At 40.3% G+C, this 18,697-nt stretch overlaps 1 protein-coding gene, 1 long non-coding RNA gene, 1 other non-coding gene and 1 pseudogene across 3 annotated transcripts in view; 2 read left to right on the plus strand and 2 right to left on the minus strand.

Moving 5' to 3' along the window:
* LOC138096891 (endogenous retrovirus group K member 10 Gag polyprotein-like) overlaps positions 1-770 on the minus strand; it is a 15,231-nt pseudogene extending 14,461 nt beyond the window's left edge.
* The window catches only part of ZNF614 (zinc finger protein 614), a 27,376-nt gene extending 14,378 nt beyond the window's left edge, over positions 1-12,998 (plus strand). The window contains exons 2-5 of the mRNA XM_068992941.1: positions 5,498-5,696; positions 8,229-8,355; positions 8,857-8,952; positions 9,294-12,998. Of these exons, the coding sequence (XP_068849042.1) occupies positions 5,679-5,696; positions 8,229-8,355; positions 8,857-8,952; positions 9,294-10,813 (1,761 nt within the window). The 5' untranslated portion in view covers positions 5,498-5,678 and the 3' untranslated portion in view covers positions 10,814-12,998. The remainder of the gene's footprint in view (positions 1-5,497; positions 5,697-8,228; positions 8,356-8,856; positions 8,953-9,293) is intronic.
* TRNAK-CUU (transfer RNA lysine (anticodon CUU)) lies at positions 843-915 on the plus strand. The gene has a single exon. It is a non-coding gene; the product is annotated as a tRNA-Lys (tRNA).
* The window catches only part of LOC138096676 (uncharacterized), a 27,108-nt gene continuing 16,863 nt past the window's right edge, over positions 8,453-18,697 (minus strand). Inside the window, exon 3 of the long non-coding RNA XR_011146435.1 lies at positions 8,453-8,508. This is a non-coding gene — a long non-coding RNA (uncharacterized lncRNA). The remainder of the gene's footprint in view (positions 8,509-18,697) is intronic.

Below are 18,697 nucleotides of genomic sequence, written 5' to 3' on the forward strand. Positions count from 1 at the left end.
TCTGCCTTTGGGTAGGCAGCTCACTCGTGGGCTCGCCCAATGTTATGCAGTTTATTTGATATGTCAGGGAGTTTCTCCGTCGTGCGTACCAGCCTCTCCGGGATCCAGCGCGGCGCTTTGGCATCCATTAATGTGTAATTCAAATTCTGGTCGTGCCTCGGTAACATTTTGCACCCAGTAGGCGTCAGAGGGTCCTCTGTCCAGACGGAGGAAACCTTTGTCCAGACGGTCTCGGTTAATTGTTCTTCCTTGTATAACTAATGGAACTAAAAGGAGTTGAGCTATACGTTGTCCTGCATTAATTACAATAATTTTGTTAGGAGCGGAGGCTAATATTTTTATCTCTCCTGTATAATCAGAGTCAATTATGCCAGGATGAATAAGTATTCCTTTTAAAGATGCACTGCTGCGCCCCAAAAGCAGTCCAGCAGTTCCTGGAGGTAAAGGCCCAAACACTCCTGTGGCAAGGGTTTGAACCCCCATCTCGGGAGTTAATACTGTGTAGGAGGCGGCACAGAGGTCCGATCCCGCGCTGCCTCTTGTGGCTCGATAGAGGTCTGCAATGGTTCTTTGGGAACCTGCAGTGTTGCCCCATAACATTGTTTTGGGGCCAGGGGCTGGCCCCTCACCCAGTTTCCCGAAACCGGGGGTAAAGGATTACCTTGAACATCCGTTTTAGAACGACAGTCTCGGGCCCAATGCTTCCCCTTTTTACATCGTGGGCATAAATTAGGAGTGTTAACAGGAATTTGTTGTTTTGGGGGGCACATTGCAGCCCGATGGCCAGATTGACCACAAACAAAACAACCCGAATTACCTGACTTTTGATATCCTTGTTCTTGGCTTGTCTAGCTCAGTCGGTAGAGCATGAGACTCTTAATCTCACGGTCGTGGGTTCGAGCCCCACGTTGGGCGCCACCTGTCGCGGCCAGCACAAGCAAGAGTTGCACCTGCACAGGGAAAGAACGGAGCGTCCCCGCTAAGAAAAATAAGAGAGAGACAAAAGATGGGGTTGAGAGGATCAGACCAAAAATGGCTGATGCCTTTCTTTATTAGGCTACAGTATTTATAGGATAATGTACGTGACTTAAGACATGTACAGGATTATTTTTTAACCTCAGGATACAATCACTAGACCCTTACCATTGTGTACAGAGTATACTAAGTAATCTATCTTCTATGACATGTTGCAAGACATCCTGACCTTAAGGGCTATAAAAATTCTTCAAGGGGGGCGGGACAGGGAGTTTAGGAACATGCCCAAGGCTCTGCATACCTGCCGAGCAGCTCCCAAGACTTAACCCTTCACGGGCAGTCCCCCGCACCTTGGACTGCAAGGAGATCCAACCAGTCCATTCTGAAGATCAACCCTGGGATTTCTTTGGAAGGAATGACTGAGCTACTGAACTGAACTGAACTGAACTGAACTGAATCTTGTTATCTTATGTTGTGGGAGTAGGTCTGGTAAGATCTTTCTATTGTTCTAATATTGTTAATGTAAGATGTATGTTGTGGGAGTGGGTCTGGGAAAAGTATAGAAGGCCTTAATAAGACTAGCCAGGGGGCACTCTGCATCCCCCTTTGAGTGTCTGTGTCTCTCCCTTTTCAGACTTGAATAAAACTGCTACACAAAACCTCTTGAGTTATCAAGCCTGGTCCCTGATCCTGAAGCTAAATCTTCTTCAGAGATCATGAATCCGAAACCATTCACTGTAAGCTATGAATACCATACCTCTGTGCCCCAACGTATGCAACCTTCCCCACTGTCAGCATCCTGCCCCAGAGTGGTGAATTTGTTACAGTCAATTTACGTACTGACTCATCACTCAAAATAAAATTCACATTAGGGTTCACTCTTGGTGTTATATGTTGTTTGTGTCTTGACAAATGTAAAATGACATGTCCACCGTTTAGTGTTATACAGAGTGTTGTACTGCGTTAAAAAGCCCTCTGGATTCTGCTTGTTCATCCTATCTTCCCTCCAACTCTTGGCAACTACTGATCTTTTTACTGTCTCCTTAGCTTTGCCTTTTCCAGAATGTCATTTACAATAGTTGGAATTGTATAGTGAATAGCCTTTTTATTTTACTTTATTTTATTTTTTTTGAATAGCCTTTTTAGATTGGCTTTTTTCACTTAAATAGGTATTTTAGGCTCCTCCTTGTTTTTTCATGGTTTGATAGCTGATTTCTTCTTAGTGCTGAATAATGTTCACTCATTGGATGGATAAGTCTGTGATATATATACCTATGATCAGGTTTCTGTCCAGACATAAATTTTCAGAGTATATATATAGTTTTGTAAGAAACTGCCAAACTGTCTACCAGAGTGGCTGTAACAGTTTGCCTTCTCATAAGCAATAAATCTGTTGCTTCATGTACTCTTTAGCATTTGATGTAGTCATTAATTTGAATTTTGGTTATTCTAATAAGTAGGTAATGGTATCTCATTGTTCTTTAATTTGTTATTTCCTAATTACATATGATGTAATTTCCCAATTACACATGTTTTCATTTGCATATTTGCTATCTGTGTATCTTCTTTGGTAAGATGTCAGTTCAGGTCTTTTGCCTATCTTTGTGTTTTCTTATTGTTGAGTTTTTAAGAGTTCTTTGTGTATTTTGGATAGCAGTCCTTTATCTTGCAAATATTTTCTCCCAGCCTATGGCTTATTTCTCAATTTCTGGAAGTAGTTTGTATTTTTAGCTATTACATTTAAATTTATTATCTTATTATTTAATTGGAATTGGATATTCAGTTTCAGTATATTTGTTGGAAAGACCATCTTTTTCCTCATTGCTCTAATCTTGCACCTTTGTTGAAGATCATCTGACTGTGTTGTTATTGTTCAGAGGCTGAGAAGTGTCCAACTCTTTGCAACCCCATGGGCTATAGCCCACCAGATTCCTCTGTCCTCCAGTATCTCCTGGAGTTTGCTCACATTCATGTCCATTGAGTTGGTGATGCTGTCTAAACATCTTATCTTCTGTCACCCCCTACTCCTTTTGCCTTCAATCTTTCCCAGCATCAGGGTCTTTTCCAATGAGTCAGCTCTTCATATCAGGTCGCAAAAGTACTGGAGCTTCAGCAACAGTCCTTCCAATGAATATTTAGGGTCGATTTCCTTTAGGATTGACTGGTTTGATTTCCTTGCTGTCCAAGGGACTCTCAAAAGAGTCTTTTCCAGCACCACAGTTCATAAGTATCAGTTCTTTGGCACTCAACGCTCTTTAATTTATATAGTCCAACTCTCACATCCTTACTTGACTACTGGGAAGACCATAGCTTTGACTATACAGACCTTTGCTGGCAAAGTGATGTCTCTGCTTTTTAATGTGCTAAGCTTGTCATAGCTTTTCTTTCAAGGGCAAGTGTCTTTTAATTTCATGGCTGCAGTCAGCACCTGCAGTGATTTTGGAGCCCAAGAAAAGAAAATCTGTCAACACTTCCACTTTTCCCCTTTCTATTTGTACTAAAGCGATGGGAGTAGGTGCCATGATCTTAGTTTTTTTAATTTTGAGTTTCAAGCCAGCTTTTTCACTCTTCTCTTTCACCCTCATCAAGAGGCTCTTTAGTTCCTCTTCCCTTTCTGCCATTAGAGTGATGTCTGCATATCTGAAGTTGTTGATATTTCTCCTAGCAATCTTGATTCCAGCTTGTGGTTCATCCAGCCTGGCATTCATTCAGTTCAGTACAGTTCAGTCGCTCAGTCGTGTCCAACTCTTTGCGAACCCATGAACTGCAGCACGCCAGGCCTCCATGTCTATCACCAACTCCCGGAGTCTACCCAAACCCACGCCCATCAAGTCGGTGATGCCGTGTAGCCATCTCATCCTCTGTTGTCCCCTTTTCCTCCTGCCCTCGATCTTTCCCAGCATCAGAGTCTTTTCAAATGAGCTCTTCACATCAGGTGGCCAAAGTATTGGAGTTTCAGCTTCAACATCAGTCCTTCCAGTGAACACCCAGGACTGATCTCCTTTAGGATGGACTGGTTGGATCTCCTTACAGTCCAAGGGACTCTCAAGAGTCTTCTCCCACACCACAGTTCAAAAGCATCAATTCTTCTGTGCTCAGCTTTCTTTATAGTCCAGCTCTCACATCCATACATGACCACTGGAAAAACCATAGCCTTGATTAGACGGACATTTGTTGGCAAAATAATGTCTCTGCTTTTTAATATGCTGTCTAGGTTGGTTAGGACTTTCCTTCCAAAGAGTAAGCGTCTTTTAATTTCATGGCTGCAGTCACCATCTGCATTGATTTTGGAGCCCAGAAAAATAAAGTCTGACACTGTTTCCACTGTTTCCGCATCTATTTGCCATGAAGTAATGGCACTGGATGCCATGATCTTCTTTTTCTGAATGTTGAGATTTAAGCCAACTTTTTCGCTCTCCTCTTTCACTTTCATCAAGAGGCTCTTTAGTTCTTCTTCACTTTCTGCCATAAGGGTGGTGTCATCTGCATATCTGAGGTTATTGATATTTCTCCCAGCAATCTTGATTCTAGCTTGTGCTTCCTCCAGCCCAGCATTTCTCATGATGTGCTCTGAATATAAGTTAAATAAGCAGGGTGACAATATACAGCCTTGACGTACTCCTTTCCCGATTTGGAACCAGTCTGTTGTTCCATGTCCAGTTCTAACTGTTGCTTCCTGATCTGTATGCAGGTTTCTCAAGAGGCAGGTCAGGTGATCTGGTATTCCCATCTCTTTCAGAATTTTCCACAGTTTATTGTGATCCACACAGTCAAAGGCTTTGGCATAGTCAATAAAGCAGAAATAGATGTTTTTCTGAAATTTTTACCATGGCTTTAAAGTAAATGTTGAACTAGATTAGTATAAGCATTCACCATAATTAGCATAGCATATTCTAATTCACACCATAAGCATTCACCACATGATTAGCATAGACTGTATGGCCCTAGCCTCTTAGGTAAAGAAAGCCATTCTTAATCAGGCCTGACATTTTGAGGGCTTGGAGGTTTCCTCCCAGGAACTAAGGGCAAATCTCAACCTCTATTGGGCAAGATTAATCCTTTTAATACACAAAGAGAAGTAAGACAACCTTAAAGATCAGCTCCATGCTATCCTCTTGAAACTGAGGTGTGTGTACCCACTGAGCATATAAAAATTTTTGGAGTGGTGTAAGGGTACACATGTATTTTACAGATGGAGTGTCCAGATTCTTGGAACCTTCCATGTGTTCTCTTCCATAAACTTGATCTGCCCTGAGCTTTCATCAGGCTCTGAGGTATCATGCTCTGCTTATGCTTTCCCTCTTCCCCTTTAATAGTCATGCCACTTCCTCTTTAGAAAAGAAAGCCACACCTTTCACCCATTCATAACCTTGTCTTATTGCCTCAGAGTATGAAAGCCTCTAGGGTAGCAAATAAAGGAACAGCTGGAAATACTGAGGTCCCTTTAAGGATAAGTGCATATCAACAGTGACAGTGTTTGGGCCGAGAGGAAATGTGCACTCAAAATCAGTTTGCTTTTCAGCCCACAGGTCCAGGCTCTCCAGGAGAAAGAGTGAGGGAAGGAAGAGGTTTTTGAAGTTGGATATCATCGTTCCAGGGGACATCTTTAAGTGAACATCAAGATTTCTGTCTTTAAGAATGATACAGTAAATGCAGAAGAGACAGAAGTCAGAATCCATGTTACTATTTCCTGAGCACAGAAGATGATGATCAAGGCCCAGGTGATTTTTTGTTATATCTTTCCTTTATTGTCTAATAGATTTGTGGTAAGCTGAAAAAAAATAACAGCTCAACTAAACATATAAATTGGGGATGATATGGTTCTGGGGAGAAATTAATTTGGACTCTTAATTCAGAATCAGGACAAAGTGTATCAGGAATATATTGTTCATAGGGGTCGCATCAGATGATTGGTATTAGAAGAGAATGTGTGATTGTGGTGGATTTTATCTGTGGATTTTATCTGTGGGTTTTATCTTAGCAGACATCACAACCAGAAAAACATGAAAAGCTCCATGATACATGTTGACTATGAGGAGAGAGCAGATCAGCTCTCTGGGGTTTTCAATGGTTTATGTCACTTAAGTGAATGGAGTGATACTCCTAACAACATTGGTGACTCTGAGGGGCTCCCCACTGGCCTGATACCAATCACACATCTAAAAGAAAGATGAATGTAGTTTACTGAAGAGCATTACCTATATAGGTATATAAAATTCCATGAGTTTCATAATCATACTCAAGAAAGCGAGTTGTAAGATAAGTACTAGGGATGTAATGAACAACATGATGGCTATAGCTAACACTGCTGTATGATATATAGGAAAGTTGTTAAGAGCAAATCCTAAGAGTTCTCATCACAGGGAGAAAAGCTTTTTCCTTCTCTTTTTGTTGTATCTATGCGAGAAGATAGATGTTGACTGAACCTGTTGTGATAATGATTTCACAATATATGTAAATCATATCATCATGCTTTACATCTTAAATTTATATGGTGATATATGTCAGTTATTTCTCAATACAGCCATTGGAGTTTGATACAAGTGAAATATTTAACCTTTGAAATGATCAAATAACATAATCCAACCTATGTTTTGGTGAACAGTGGTGGAGATTCACTCCGAGTTTGAGAAATAGATTCAGTGTGAAATATGCAAGCTTCACTGATAATAGCTCAGCATTCCTTGACCATGATCCAAGGCTCAGCTGGGGATGGATACACTTCTGAGTTCACTTACATAGTTATTGGCAGAATTCATTTCCAGAAATCAAATGAGATCCTTAGTTTCTATCTGTCTGCTTGTGTAAGACCACTATGCGTCCCTTATCACATGGGCCTCCCAACATGCCGTCTTGTTTCGTCAAAGTCATCAACAGACAGATTCTGTTAGCAAGATGAAAATCATATATATAGCCTAATTTAAAAATGCATTTCTTGATTTTCCTGGTGGTTCAGAGGTTAACCCTCCACACTTCCATTGCAGGGGGGCGTGGGTTCAAGCCCTGGTCAGGGAACTAAATCTCACATACCTGCAGACCAAAAATATATATATATATTAAAATTGGTATCACAGCATTTTTGCTGTTTTTTGTTTTTTAGAAGCAATTCAGCCCATGCTCAAGGGAAGGGTACCTCATGGGGTCATGAGTACCTAGTGTGTAGTAAGGAATTTAACTGACTTTTGTCCCTAATTTCTGGGAGGTAAACTCTAAAGCCTTGGAATTACCTGTGTGTTAAGAGTGTCTTGTTTTTCATCCCAGATCACTGCAACCACACTTTATAGTTTATGCTATGAGGTGACTCATGTGGGCCCTAGAGGATTTGTGGTAATAAGACAATTCAAGGTGAGGGCTATCCATGCCCCAAAGACCAGCCGTGTGATTAGAGGGTTGTGGGGTTCAGCCATGTGGTCAGTGATTCAGTAAATCATGCATATTTAAGGGAGCCTCAATAAAAATTCTGGACACTGGACTTTAGGTGAGCTTTCTTGGTTGGCAGTACTCCTGAGTACTGTCACACAGTGTGGCTGGAAGGAGAGAATGCTGCCCAGGATTCTATGGAGTCTTGTGTTTCAGTACCAAGCGGCTTCATGTCTGACTTTTTTGGCACAAAAATCAGAACTTTGAAGATAATAGTCCATGTTTTTTGAGTTCTGTTGTAGGTCATCTATCTTTTGTGTCTGGATGCTTTTATAGTTCCCTTTTGTATTTTGTGTATTATAGTTTTAGTCTGATGTCCCTACCTAGAGATTTCCTGCTTGGAATTTGTTGGGATTCCTGAGCCTGGGATTTGGAGAGTTTAATCAGTTTTGAAATTTTTCACCTTTAGATGTTGGGATACTGCTTCATTACTATATTTCTTCTTTGTTTTTGTTTTCAAATCTTCCTAATCAACTAATTTTTTTTCTTTGCTGCAGATGTATCTTATGTAGTTTCTGCTATTTTTTACATGTATTAAAAACATTATCTTGTAAATTTCAGATGTGGAGTCTGTTCAGAGTTGATTCTTATATTGGCTGTGAAGTTTCATGGTAATGTAGGACTGTTTTATTTGTTCTGATGTCATTTGCATATTATGCAAATAGGTAGGCGCTAAAATATATACATAGAAAGATAGGATTTTGCTTTTAACTGAAATGTATTTGAGAAAAGTATATTGATGAGGAGGTATGGTGAAAATCAGAATAACTTCTCTCATGTTTCTTCCATATTGATAAAAGGAATTCACATCATACAGGAGTTTATTATTACAGGAATTGCTGACACTGGAAGATGTGGCTGTGGAGTTCAACAGGGAGGAGTGGCAGCTCCTGGATTCTTCTCAGAGAGACCTATACTGGGATGTGATGCTGGAGAACTATAACAATTTGGTGTCACTGGGTAAGGATGACTCCCAATGTCATTTATGAGGTGTCGAGTCACTGGACTTTTCTCCATCACCTGATGAAAGCTTTGCAGTCCCTGTGGTCTTCCAAAAAGTTAGATTTTTTTTTGTCCCCTGGCTGGCTCCAAAGAGGTGTAATCTCCTGTACCCTGAAAGAGAACATTGGTTTTGCATACAAGAAATTTTGTTTCTAAAATGAAGTATTTGGCAAGGGTGGAGGTAAGGGGGGAGGGCGGAGAGGGAGGCTTAAGAGAAAGGGGGTATATATATATCCACATAGGTGATTCACATTGTACAGCAGAAACTAACACAACATTGTAAAGCAATTATATGCCAATTAAAAAAGTAGAATCTAATAAAATGTGAAATGCTTAATAGGAATCCAGTAAAGTTAAAAATTCAGTAAATGTTAAATAAATAAAATGCAGTATTTTCCCATCTTGACATACCATAACCCAGTTCTTGCATGTAAGTCTTTTATCATTTCTCATGATCAGGATATCAAGGTACCAAACCAGATTTGCTTTCCAAGTTGGAACATGGAAAAGAACCATGCATAATAGAAAATGAAATGCAGAATAGAATTTGTCCAGGTGAGTGAGTTAGAATCAGCAAGGGGAGTGACCATGGAAGTCATAGTCTAGTTCCTTCTAGAGAAGGAGTCACAGCTGTGAGGGTGACTGAGGCACCCCCTCAACAGCTATTCCCCATATTCATCTATCCAGATGAGAACTCTTTCTGGGTATTTAGCTTTAAATATATTCCTTGTCTCTTTTTGGATCTGATATTCATTCACTTCCTCATACATCTTTATAATTTTATACTGTGATTACATGGTAGATAATAAAGAGCACCCCTACACACCATGTCATCTTTTAAGCTTTTCATCCCATACCAGTCTCACGAAATAATTGATCATCTCCTTTTTTCTTAGGAATTGGGAAAGGTGACAGTTATTTGCCAGAGCACTCTCAAAACCAAAGAGTTCTGAAGAGCATGCAGCAGTGCAGTGAACAGAATGCATTTAGAAAGAGTGTTCATTTGAGCAAAACACATTTCACCCTAGTTCAAGACTGTATATTTAACTTACATAGAAAAGCTTTGGAATCAAGCTTAAGTTTAGTTAACCAGAAGAGCAGCTATGGAATAAAGAACCCTGTGGAGTTCAATGGAGATGAGAAATCCTTTCTACATAGTGATTATGGACAGTTGTATTCTGGAATTAAATTTCCTGAAAGTACAGAACACATTAGCGCTCAATTCCAAGTCCTTAAGCCTCAGAGGACTCACAAAATAGAGAAATCTCTAGCCTGTGTTGAAAGTGAGAAGCCATGCAGCAGGAAATCTCAGCTTATTTCTCGTGAGAGTGTTCATACTGGAGAGAAACCCAGTAGGGGTGGTCCATGTGAGAAATCCTTCTCCAGAAATGTCACATTAACTAAAGATCAGAAAACTCAAACACAAGACACACCCCACTTAACCAGTGCACCCAGAAAAGGCTGTACTGTGAAGAGCAGCTCTCCTGTACATCACCAAACCTGCACAGGAGAGAAAGCCTGTGTATGCAGTGAGTGTGGAAAAGGCTTCACCATGAAGCGCTATTTGATTGCACATCAGCAAACTCATAGTGGAGAAAAACCTTACGTATGTGGTGAATGTGGAAAAGGCTTCTCTGGGAAGAGTAATCTCACTGTGCATCAGCGCACCCACACAGGGGAGAAGCCCTATGTATGCAGTGAGTGTGGGAAAGGCTTCACCATGAAGCGCTATCTTGCTGTACACCAGCGAACTCATACCGGAGAGAGACCATATTTGTGCAGTGAATGTGGGAAAGATTTCGCTGTGAAGAGTAATCTCACGGTACACCTGCGATCTCACACAGGGGAGAAATCTTACATATGCGGTGAATGTGGGAAAGGCTTCACCGTGAAAAGTAATCTCATGGTACACCAGCGAACTCACACGGGAGAGAAATCTTACCGGTGTAACGAATGCGGGAAAGGCTTCACCACAAAGCTCACTCTTATTATACACCAACGAACTCACACAGGAGAGAAACCCTATGAGTGCAATGAGTGTGGTAAAGCCTTCAGTCAGAAGATATGCCTCATACAACATGAGAGGTGTCACACGGGAAAGACTCCCTTTGTATGTACTGAGTGTGGAAAATCCTATTCCCACAAGTATGGTCTCATTACCCATCAGAGAATTCACATAGGAGAGAAACCCTATGAATGTGATGAATGTGGAAAAGCCTTCACCACAAAGTCAGTACTCAATGTCCATCAAAGGACTCACACAGGAGAGAGACCATATGGGTGCAGTGATTGTGAGAAAGCCTTCTCCCACTTGTCAAACCTTGTGAAACATAAGAAAATGCACATCAGAGAAATGGGTAGATCCAGTCAAGTTGGAAATGCCTTTAACAGAGAGTCCCAGATCATTTATGAGTGAACCAAAGCCCCATTAATGCAATGATTGGGGAAATGCCTTTTGTGACAGCTAAGACTTTAAACATCAGTGCCTCTAGCAGAGCAGAATGTAATCATGGGACGACCTGTTATCAGATGGGGGGCCATGAGGAGATGAAAGGGTTTGCCCAAGAGATAAACCCAGTGAAACCCAGTGAATATCGTGAATATAGTAGTGCCTTAATGATCCTACCTCACATTTTCTGTTGGTGAAAACATGTTGGAAAAGCCCTTGATATGTTCAGGGTGGAGATGACTTGGGAAAAACTTTCTGGCTTCATTATATGTCTGAAAAGTATATATTCCATACACACTTGGACAGATTTTTGTGAATGCAGAGATTAGAAAAGTCATCAGTGGGAAGATAGACTTTATTATCAGGGATTGTTGTTGATCATCAGTGAACTCATTGTAGAAATATGATTTAGAAAAGAAAAATACGATGACCATGGGAATGTCTTTACCCAGAAAGAAGATCTCAGTGAGTGTCAGAGGTCACACTGGAGAAATATTTTTAAGAAGACAGTATATATGGCAAGATTTCAGTGAAGCATTCTGCTTCATCATGTGTCAGGGAATCATACAGAAATTAAAACTTTTAGGAACATGCTAAAGGTAGAGTACCTTTAGTTAAATATTAGTGGACTTACAAAGGAATGAATTTTTATGAAAATAAATGAGTGCTTTTTGTTACAAATGTAACCTCATCAGACATCAGATGATGCAGCTGAGTCTTGTTTCTGATATATATTTGTTATATATTTTTTAATGTGGACCATCTTCCAACTCCAATTGAATTTGCTACAGTATTGCTTTTTTTTTTTTGCAAGGGATGTGAGATCTTAGCTCCCCAATCAGGGATCAAACCCACACCCCCTGCACTGGAAGGCAAAGTCTTAACCACTGAACCACCAGGGAAGTTCCAGTTATGCTTTTATCACTGATTGTTACTGCAAGTGTTCCATGCCTACCCCAATATGTGATTAGTTCTTATTTTTCTTTGGTTCCAAACTAATTATAAGCATACTGAACTTTTTTAAAAAGGAAATGAAATAGGAATACACATTTGCAGCTTGCTTAACTAAGTTTATAAATAAAATCAAATATTTTATAAAACCACCTTCAAAGTTGTTTTTATAAAATGGATAAGTTGAGATCATTTTTAACTTATAAGAAAATGCAAAAGTAGTCCAGAAAATTCCCTTGTATACTTTATGTAACTTATCCCTGTAAAAACATTTTGTGTAACCATTAACTCAACCTTTGGAATTTAGATTTCACTAGATTTTTTACATGAAATTTTAAATAGTTTTCTTTTTTTGAATTCTAAGCTGCTTTATTACATTCATAGATTTTGTGTAACTGCTATCTCCAGAACATAAAACTTTAATCAACACAGACACCCTCAAGCTACCTTTTTATGTTCACTCCTATTCTAACCTACCTCTGGCAACTATGTGTCAGTTTTCCATCAATATAATTTTGTCATTTGTGAAATTAATTTTTGTAACTGGATTTTAAACATTATATATGTTGTATTTATACAAATTTATAATTTTTTTTATTAATAAGGGCCATGTAATCTTTATATTTTTTGTCCCTCAGGAAATTGCTCCTAAGACTTTTTTGAGTTGAATTGCTTTATTTTTATTACTGAGTAGTATACATTATTGGATGTACCAGTTTGTTTATCCATTAACTCTTCAGATAAGTTTGTATTGTTTCCTGGTTTCAATTTTTATAAAGAAAGGTGCTATAAATCTGCATCCAGGGTTTTGGATGGACATAAATTTTCATTCCTCTGTAATAAATATTCAGATGTATGATTATTGGGACATAAAGAAAGTTGTGTTTAGCTTTAAAAGAAACTACCAAACTCGCTTCCAGAGTGACTTTACCAGCAGTGTATGATATCCACTTGTTCCACATCCTCTCTGGCACTTGGTATTTTCAGTATATTTTAGTCATTCTGCTAGCAACACATGATTCAATTGTTCATCCTTACCAGCACTTAGTATTGTGATAAGTTACATTACCCATTCTATTGGGTTTGTAGTCATATCTGATCTTGAGCTTGCATTTCCCTCATGGCTAATGATGTTCAAACGGTATAACGATGTTTGTGCCATTTGACCACCTTCACCATTTCTGCCCTCCCACCCCTCTTTCAGCCTCTGGCACACAATCTGTTCTTTATTATTTATAAGTGTGGGTTTGGGGGGGGGGATTCTACAAATAAAAGAGATCATAGAATATTCAGCTTTCTTGGCCTGATTTATTTCACTTAGTATCTCTCATGGTTGCAAATGGCAAGATGTCCTTTTTTTTTAATGGTTGAATTTCTTTATTCATCTGTCAATGAACACTTAAGACTGGTTCCATGTCATGGCTGTTGTAAATAACACTGCCCTGAACATTGATTGTAACATCATATCTTTTCAAGTTAGAGTTCTTATTTTTTCCAGATATATACCCAAATTGCTAAATTTTATGGTACTCCTATTTTTCATTTTTTGAGGAAACTGTGGACTGTTTAACTTAGTATCTGTACCAATAACAAGCTTCTTCATTCTTTTTATATCTGTATAGTGTTCATGAAGATCCATCCCATGATTTATTTAACCAATCACCTACTAATATACACTCCTATTGGTTTGTTACCTTTGACTGCATTACAAACCTACCTCCCTAAAAACTTAATATCTAAAGACAACAAACATTAATTATTAATTCTCTAGTATGTGGATTGGGAGAAGGAAATGGCAACCCACTCCAGTGTTCTTGCCTGGAGAATCCCAGGGACGGGGGAGCCTGGTGGGCTGCCGTCTATGGGATCGCACAGAGTTGGACACAACTGCAGTGACTTAGCGGCAGCAGCAGTATGTGGATTGAGAGTTAAATTGTCTAGTGTGGGCTGTCCTGACTGGTGGCTACATGATCTAGATGGCTTTTTTCCACATATCTGGAAATATCCCTGTGCCAGGAGCCAGCATAGGAGATCCCACCCATGGCAAAGGTCATGAGGAAGAGACCTGATGGGCAAAGGTGAATCAGGCTACCCCAAAAGCAGAATTTGTCTGTCTTACTATCTTAGGCTTTTTGCCAAACTATTCTGATATTAATGGGGGCTGTCCCTGACCACCTTTCTCTGAAGAAAATCAACCTAGAGCTCTAGTTAATAAGTCTCCTGGGCATAATAAGAGTGTTTCAATTCAAATCCCTCTGATAGCTTTCTAACTTGCCTGACAGGTTTTTCCAGACTCTTGCAGCTACACATGTGATTGTTTACAGCCTCGACTGGTTCCAAATAGGAAAAGGAGTACGTCAAGGCTGTATATTGTCACCTTGCTTATTTAACTTATATGCAGAGTACATCATGAGAAACGCTGGGCTGGAGGAAGCACAGCTGGAATCCAGATTGCCGGGAGAAATACCAATAACCTCAGATATGCAGATGACACCGCCCTTATGGCAGAAAGTGAAGAGGAGCTAAAAAGCCTCTTGGTGAAAGTGAAAGAGGAGAGTGAAAAAGTTGGCTTAAAGCTCAACATTCAGAAAACGAAGATCACGGCATCTGGTCTCATCACTTCATGGGAAATAGATGGGGAAACAGTGTCAGACTTTGTGTTTTTGGGCTCCAAAATCACTGCAGATGGTGACTGCAGCCATGAAATTAAAAGACGCTTACTCCTTAGAAGAAAAGTTATGACCAACCTAGATAGTATATTCAAAAGCAGAGACATTACTTTACCGACTAAGGTCCGTCTAGTCAAGGCTATGGTTTTTCCTGTGGTCATGTATGGATGTGAGAGTTGGACTGTGAAGAAGGTTGAGCGCCGAAGAATTGATGTGTTTGAACTGTGGTGTTGGAGAAGACTCTTGAGGGTCCCTTGGACTCCAAGGAGATCCAACCAGTCCATTCTGAAGGAGATCAGTCCTGGGTGTTCTTTGGAAGGAATGATGCTAAAGCTGAAGCTCCAGTACTTTGGACACCTCATGCGAAGAGTTGACTCATTGGAAAAGACTTTGATGCTGGGAGAGATTGGGGGCAGGAGGAGAAGGGGACGACCCAGGATGAGATAGATGGCTGGATGGCATCACGGACTCGATGGACGTGAGTCTGAGTGAACTCCAGGAGCTGGTGATGGACAGGAAGGCCTGGCGTGCTGCGATTCATGGGGTCGCAAAGAGTCGGACACGACTGAGCGACTGAACTGAACTATGAGAGGGCACAGGCAGCTTAAAACATTCTAGGAATGTAGAGCCTTTCAAGGAGTTAAAAATCAATAGAATAGAACTGGTTAAGGGTTTCATTGTTGAGCCAATGCTTGCTGCCAAGTTTTCATATCTTTCATTGTGTACCTGGGAGTGCATTAATATAGCTGATATATAGAAATACAAGTAGTAGCCTTGATATTAACAACATTAAACTGAGTTAATAAATTCTTTCCTTGTTATAGCCTGCACCTTTGCCCTATAGGAATGTAACTATTTAGTGCTTTCTGAGAGTGGCACCAGACTTTGGAAAGAACAACACTTTCAGGGAAAATAAGTTTTCTGGTTGACGAACTCTTATCAGAAAAGGGTCATAAAATGCTAATAGGCCTCCTGGCCAGAAGATGATGTAAATCACCTAAGACCTGTGTATACACATAGGTATGCAGAAAGAAAGCCTGGTCTTGATAAGGGTCAGGACTGCTGACTCTGCATCTTCCATTATTCTCTGTGTACAACTTAGGGTATAAAAGCTCCTTTTGAAAATCAAGTTGCAAGCCTTGCTCACCGAAGCTTGGTCTCCCCGTGTCATTCTTTCTTTTGTTCTCTCTCTTTCTCTTTCCTTTTCAGGCTGACTCCCTGGAGTGCAGGGGCGCTCTGAGTTCACTTCCCTGCCCAGGCGTCTAAGACCCACTAGAGAGGGTGCCCCATTTGGGAGGGCACCTGTGGCCTATGTGAACAGAGCAAGTCCTATGCTTGGGCTTTATTGGCTTTCTGTGTAAACCAAGGAATATCAGCCTCTTTCCTCTATTTTATTAACTGCAATATTCTTTCTTTATCTCTCTCTATATCTCTAAATAAATCTTAGTCGCCGATGCTGTCACACTTCAGATACCCTGGATCCAACTGGGGCTGGACTCCGGTATCCCTGGAATGGATGGGGTGACTTCACATAGTATCTCATCCCATGCCTCTCCTGGGCTCCATTACAATGTGTTAGGAGAGCTCCAAGAGAGTAGAACATGCTTCAATGAGCAAGTCTTTCTTCCCTCTGCATCAAGCTTACTATTGTCCCATGGGACACGTTGATCAGTCATTATGCTGCGGCACTGTCGAAAGGTATGAATGCAGAGATACAAGAGTGAGTTTATGTAATGATCACAAGATTTCTTCACCACAGTTGGTGATTGCAGCCATGAAATTAAAAGACACTTACTCCTTGGAAGGAAAGTTATGACCAACCTAGACAGCATATTAAAAAGCAGAGACATTACTTTGTCAACAAACGTCCATCTAGTCAAGGCTATGGTTTTTCCAGCGGTCATGTATGGATGTGAGAGCTGGACTGTAAATAAAGCTGAATGCCGAAGAATTGATGCTTTTGAACTGTGGTGTTCGAGAAGACGCTTGAGAGTCCCTTGGACTGCAAGGAGAGCCAACCAGTCCATCCTAAAGGAGATCAGTCCTGGGTGTTCATTGGAAGGACTGATGTTGAAGCTGAAACTCCAATGCTTTGGCCACCTGATGCAAAGAGCTGACTCATTGGAAAAGACCCTGATGCTGGGAAAGATTGAGGGCAGGAGGAGAAGGAGACGACAGAGGATGAGATGGTTGGATGGCATCACCGACTCAATGGACATGGGTTTGGCTAGACTCCAGGAGTTGGTGATGGACAGGGAGGCCTGGTGTGCTGCGGTTCATGGGTTTGAAAAGAGTTGGACATGACTGAGTGATTGAACTGAACTGAACTGAAAACCAACCTCGGTGAAAATATTTTAGGACATTTTATGTCCAAAAAATATACTGAGATAAAACCTATGTAGTGTGAAAGTCTAGGGAAGCCTTCACTGGGAATAGACCAGATCATATGTGGTCATCATGAATCACAGGTGAGTGACTATTTCTATAATTAGAAATTAATATAAATACAACTGTGGGGAAGCCTTTGCCCAGAAATAACACTTCAACAGATGTCAGTTAACTCTGGAGAAATACTTTACTATGGCGATGAATATGGCAAGATTTGAGTAATATCACCGCATCATTTGTCAGGAAATATGTGCAGAAACCCATTCAATATCGTGGGCTTTAACAAAATATCTGATAACAATGAAGGAAAGTAGCCTTGGGGAACGGATGAAGAGTATTATGTCATAAGTCTAAACTTAAGGGATGATACACCTCACAAGCACCAAGAGAAAGGATAATTTCAACCACATTTCTAGTTGCCTTGTCATTGATCTTATACATTTTAAGTAGTAGTAGTGTTGTCACTGCTGCTGCTGCTAAGTCGTTTCAGTCGTGTCTGACTCTGTGCGACCCCATAGACGGCAGCCCACCAGGCTTCCCTGTCCCTGGGATTCTCCAGGCAAGAACACTGGAGTGGGATGCCATTTCCTTCTTCAATGCATAAAGGTGAAAGTGAAGTCGCGCAGTCGTGTCCCAGATTGAATTTTAATATATACAGTGCAGGAGTGTTCAGTGAGTATTTTATCATTTAACTTTTGCATTTGTTTGGTTCTAAGTTTGTGTTATTTCAAAGTATTTGAAGTACTTCAAAATGAAACACTTTATTCGTTTCATAAGTACTACTCCATGTATTTGGATGTATTTAGCCAAATTTATAAGTAGCATTTGGGGGTTTATAAAATTAATATAAATGTTATATTTTTAGAATTTAGAATTTTGAAATAAGTTTAGAATTACAAAAACTGAAATATTCCAGAAATTTTCTAAATGCTTTTCAGCCCACTCTTCCCAAAGCTAAAATGTTATATAAGCACACAGTTAACCATAAACAGAGGAAATGGAAATTGTTACAGTGCTATTAACTACAATTGGGTTGATTGCACCAGTTTTACCATGCACTCGATTTTGCTTTTTTATATATCACTTCAAGAAACAATCATATATGTAGGTTCATATAACCAATACCACAGTAAAAATTCAGAATGCTTTGTCAACACAAACTCCCTCATGGTACATCCTCATAGTCACAACCTTTCCCCGACCCTAACCCCTGGCATCACAGATCTTTTTGCAGCTATCTTTTTTCATTTGGAGAATATTAGAAAAACAGAATTGTTTAGCATATATCCTTTTGAGTTTGACCTTGTAAAATAATAGAAAATTGACCTGCTGGTCTGTGTCACCAGTTTCTGTCACAGAGCTCCTGAACCCTCGAAAATTCTACATAATGAGAGCATCTGGAATGTCTCTTATGCTATTGATGTGGCTGTGGGTGGGCTCCTGGGTGGGGGATGGTCACCAGAAAGATCAAGCCATGATTAGAAGTTTGGAATTTTCAGCACACTTTCCATCCTCCAGAGAGCAGAGAAGGGCTAAAAACGGAGTTACTAATTGATCATGCCTATGTAAGGAAGCCTCCGTAAAGTCCCAATAGTGTGTGCTTTGGAGAGCTTCTAGATGGATGAACACATACAGTCCTGGGGAGAGGAACACACCACAGCGTAGGAGCAGAAGCTCCTGTGCTCGAGACCCTCCCGGTCCTGTTTTTCTCTTCATTTGGTCATTCATCTTTGCCCTTTATCGTTTCCTTTAATAAACTGAGTTCTGTGAGCTTTTCAGCAAGCTGTGCCATGCTAAGTCACTTCAGTCATGTCTGACTCTTTGCAGCCCCCTGGAGTGTTGC

The sequence above is a fragment of the Capricornis sumatraensis genome, chromosome 20, assembly GCF_032405125.1.
Source record: "Capricornis sumatraensis isolate serow.1 chromosome 20, serow.2, whole genome shotgun sequence".
In the NCBI taxonomy this organism is placed as follows: Eukaryota; Metazoa; Chordata; class Mammalia; order Artiodactyla; family Bovidae; genus Capricornis; species Capricornis sumatraensis.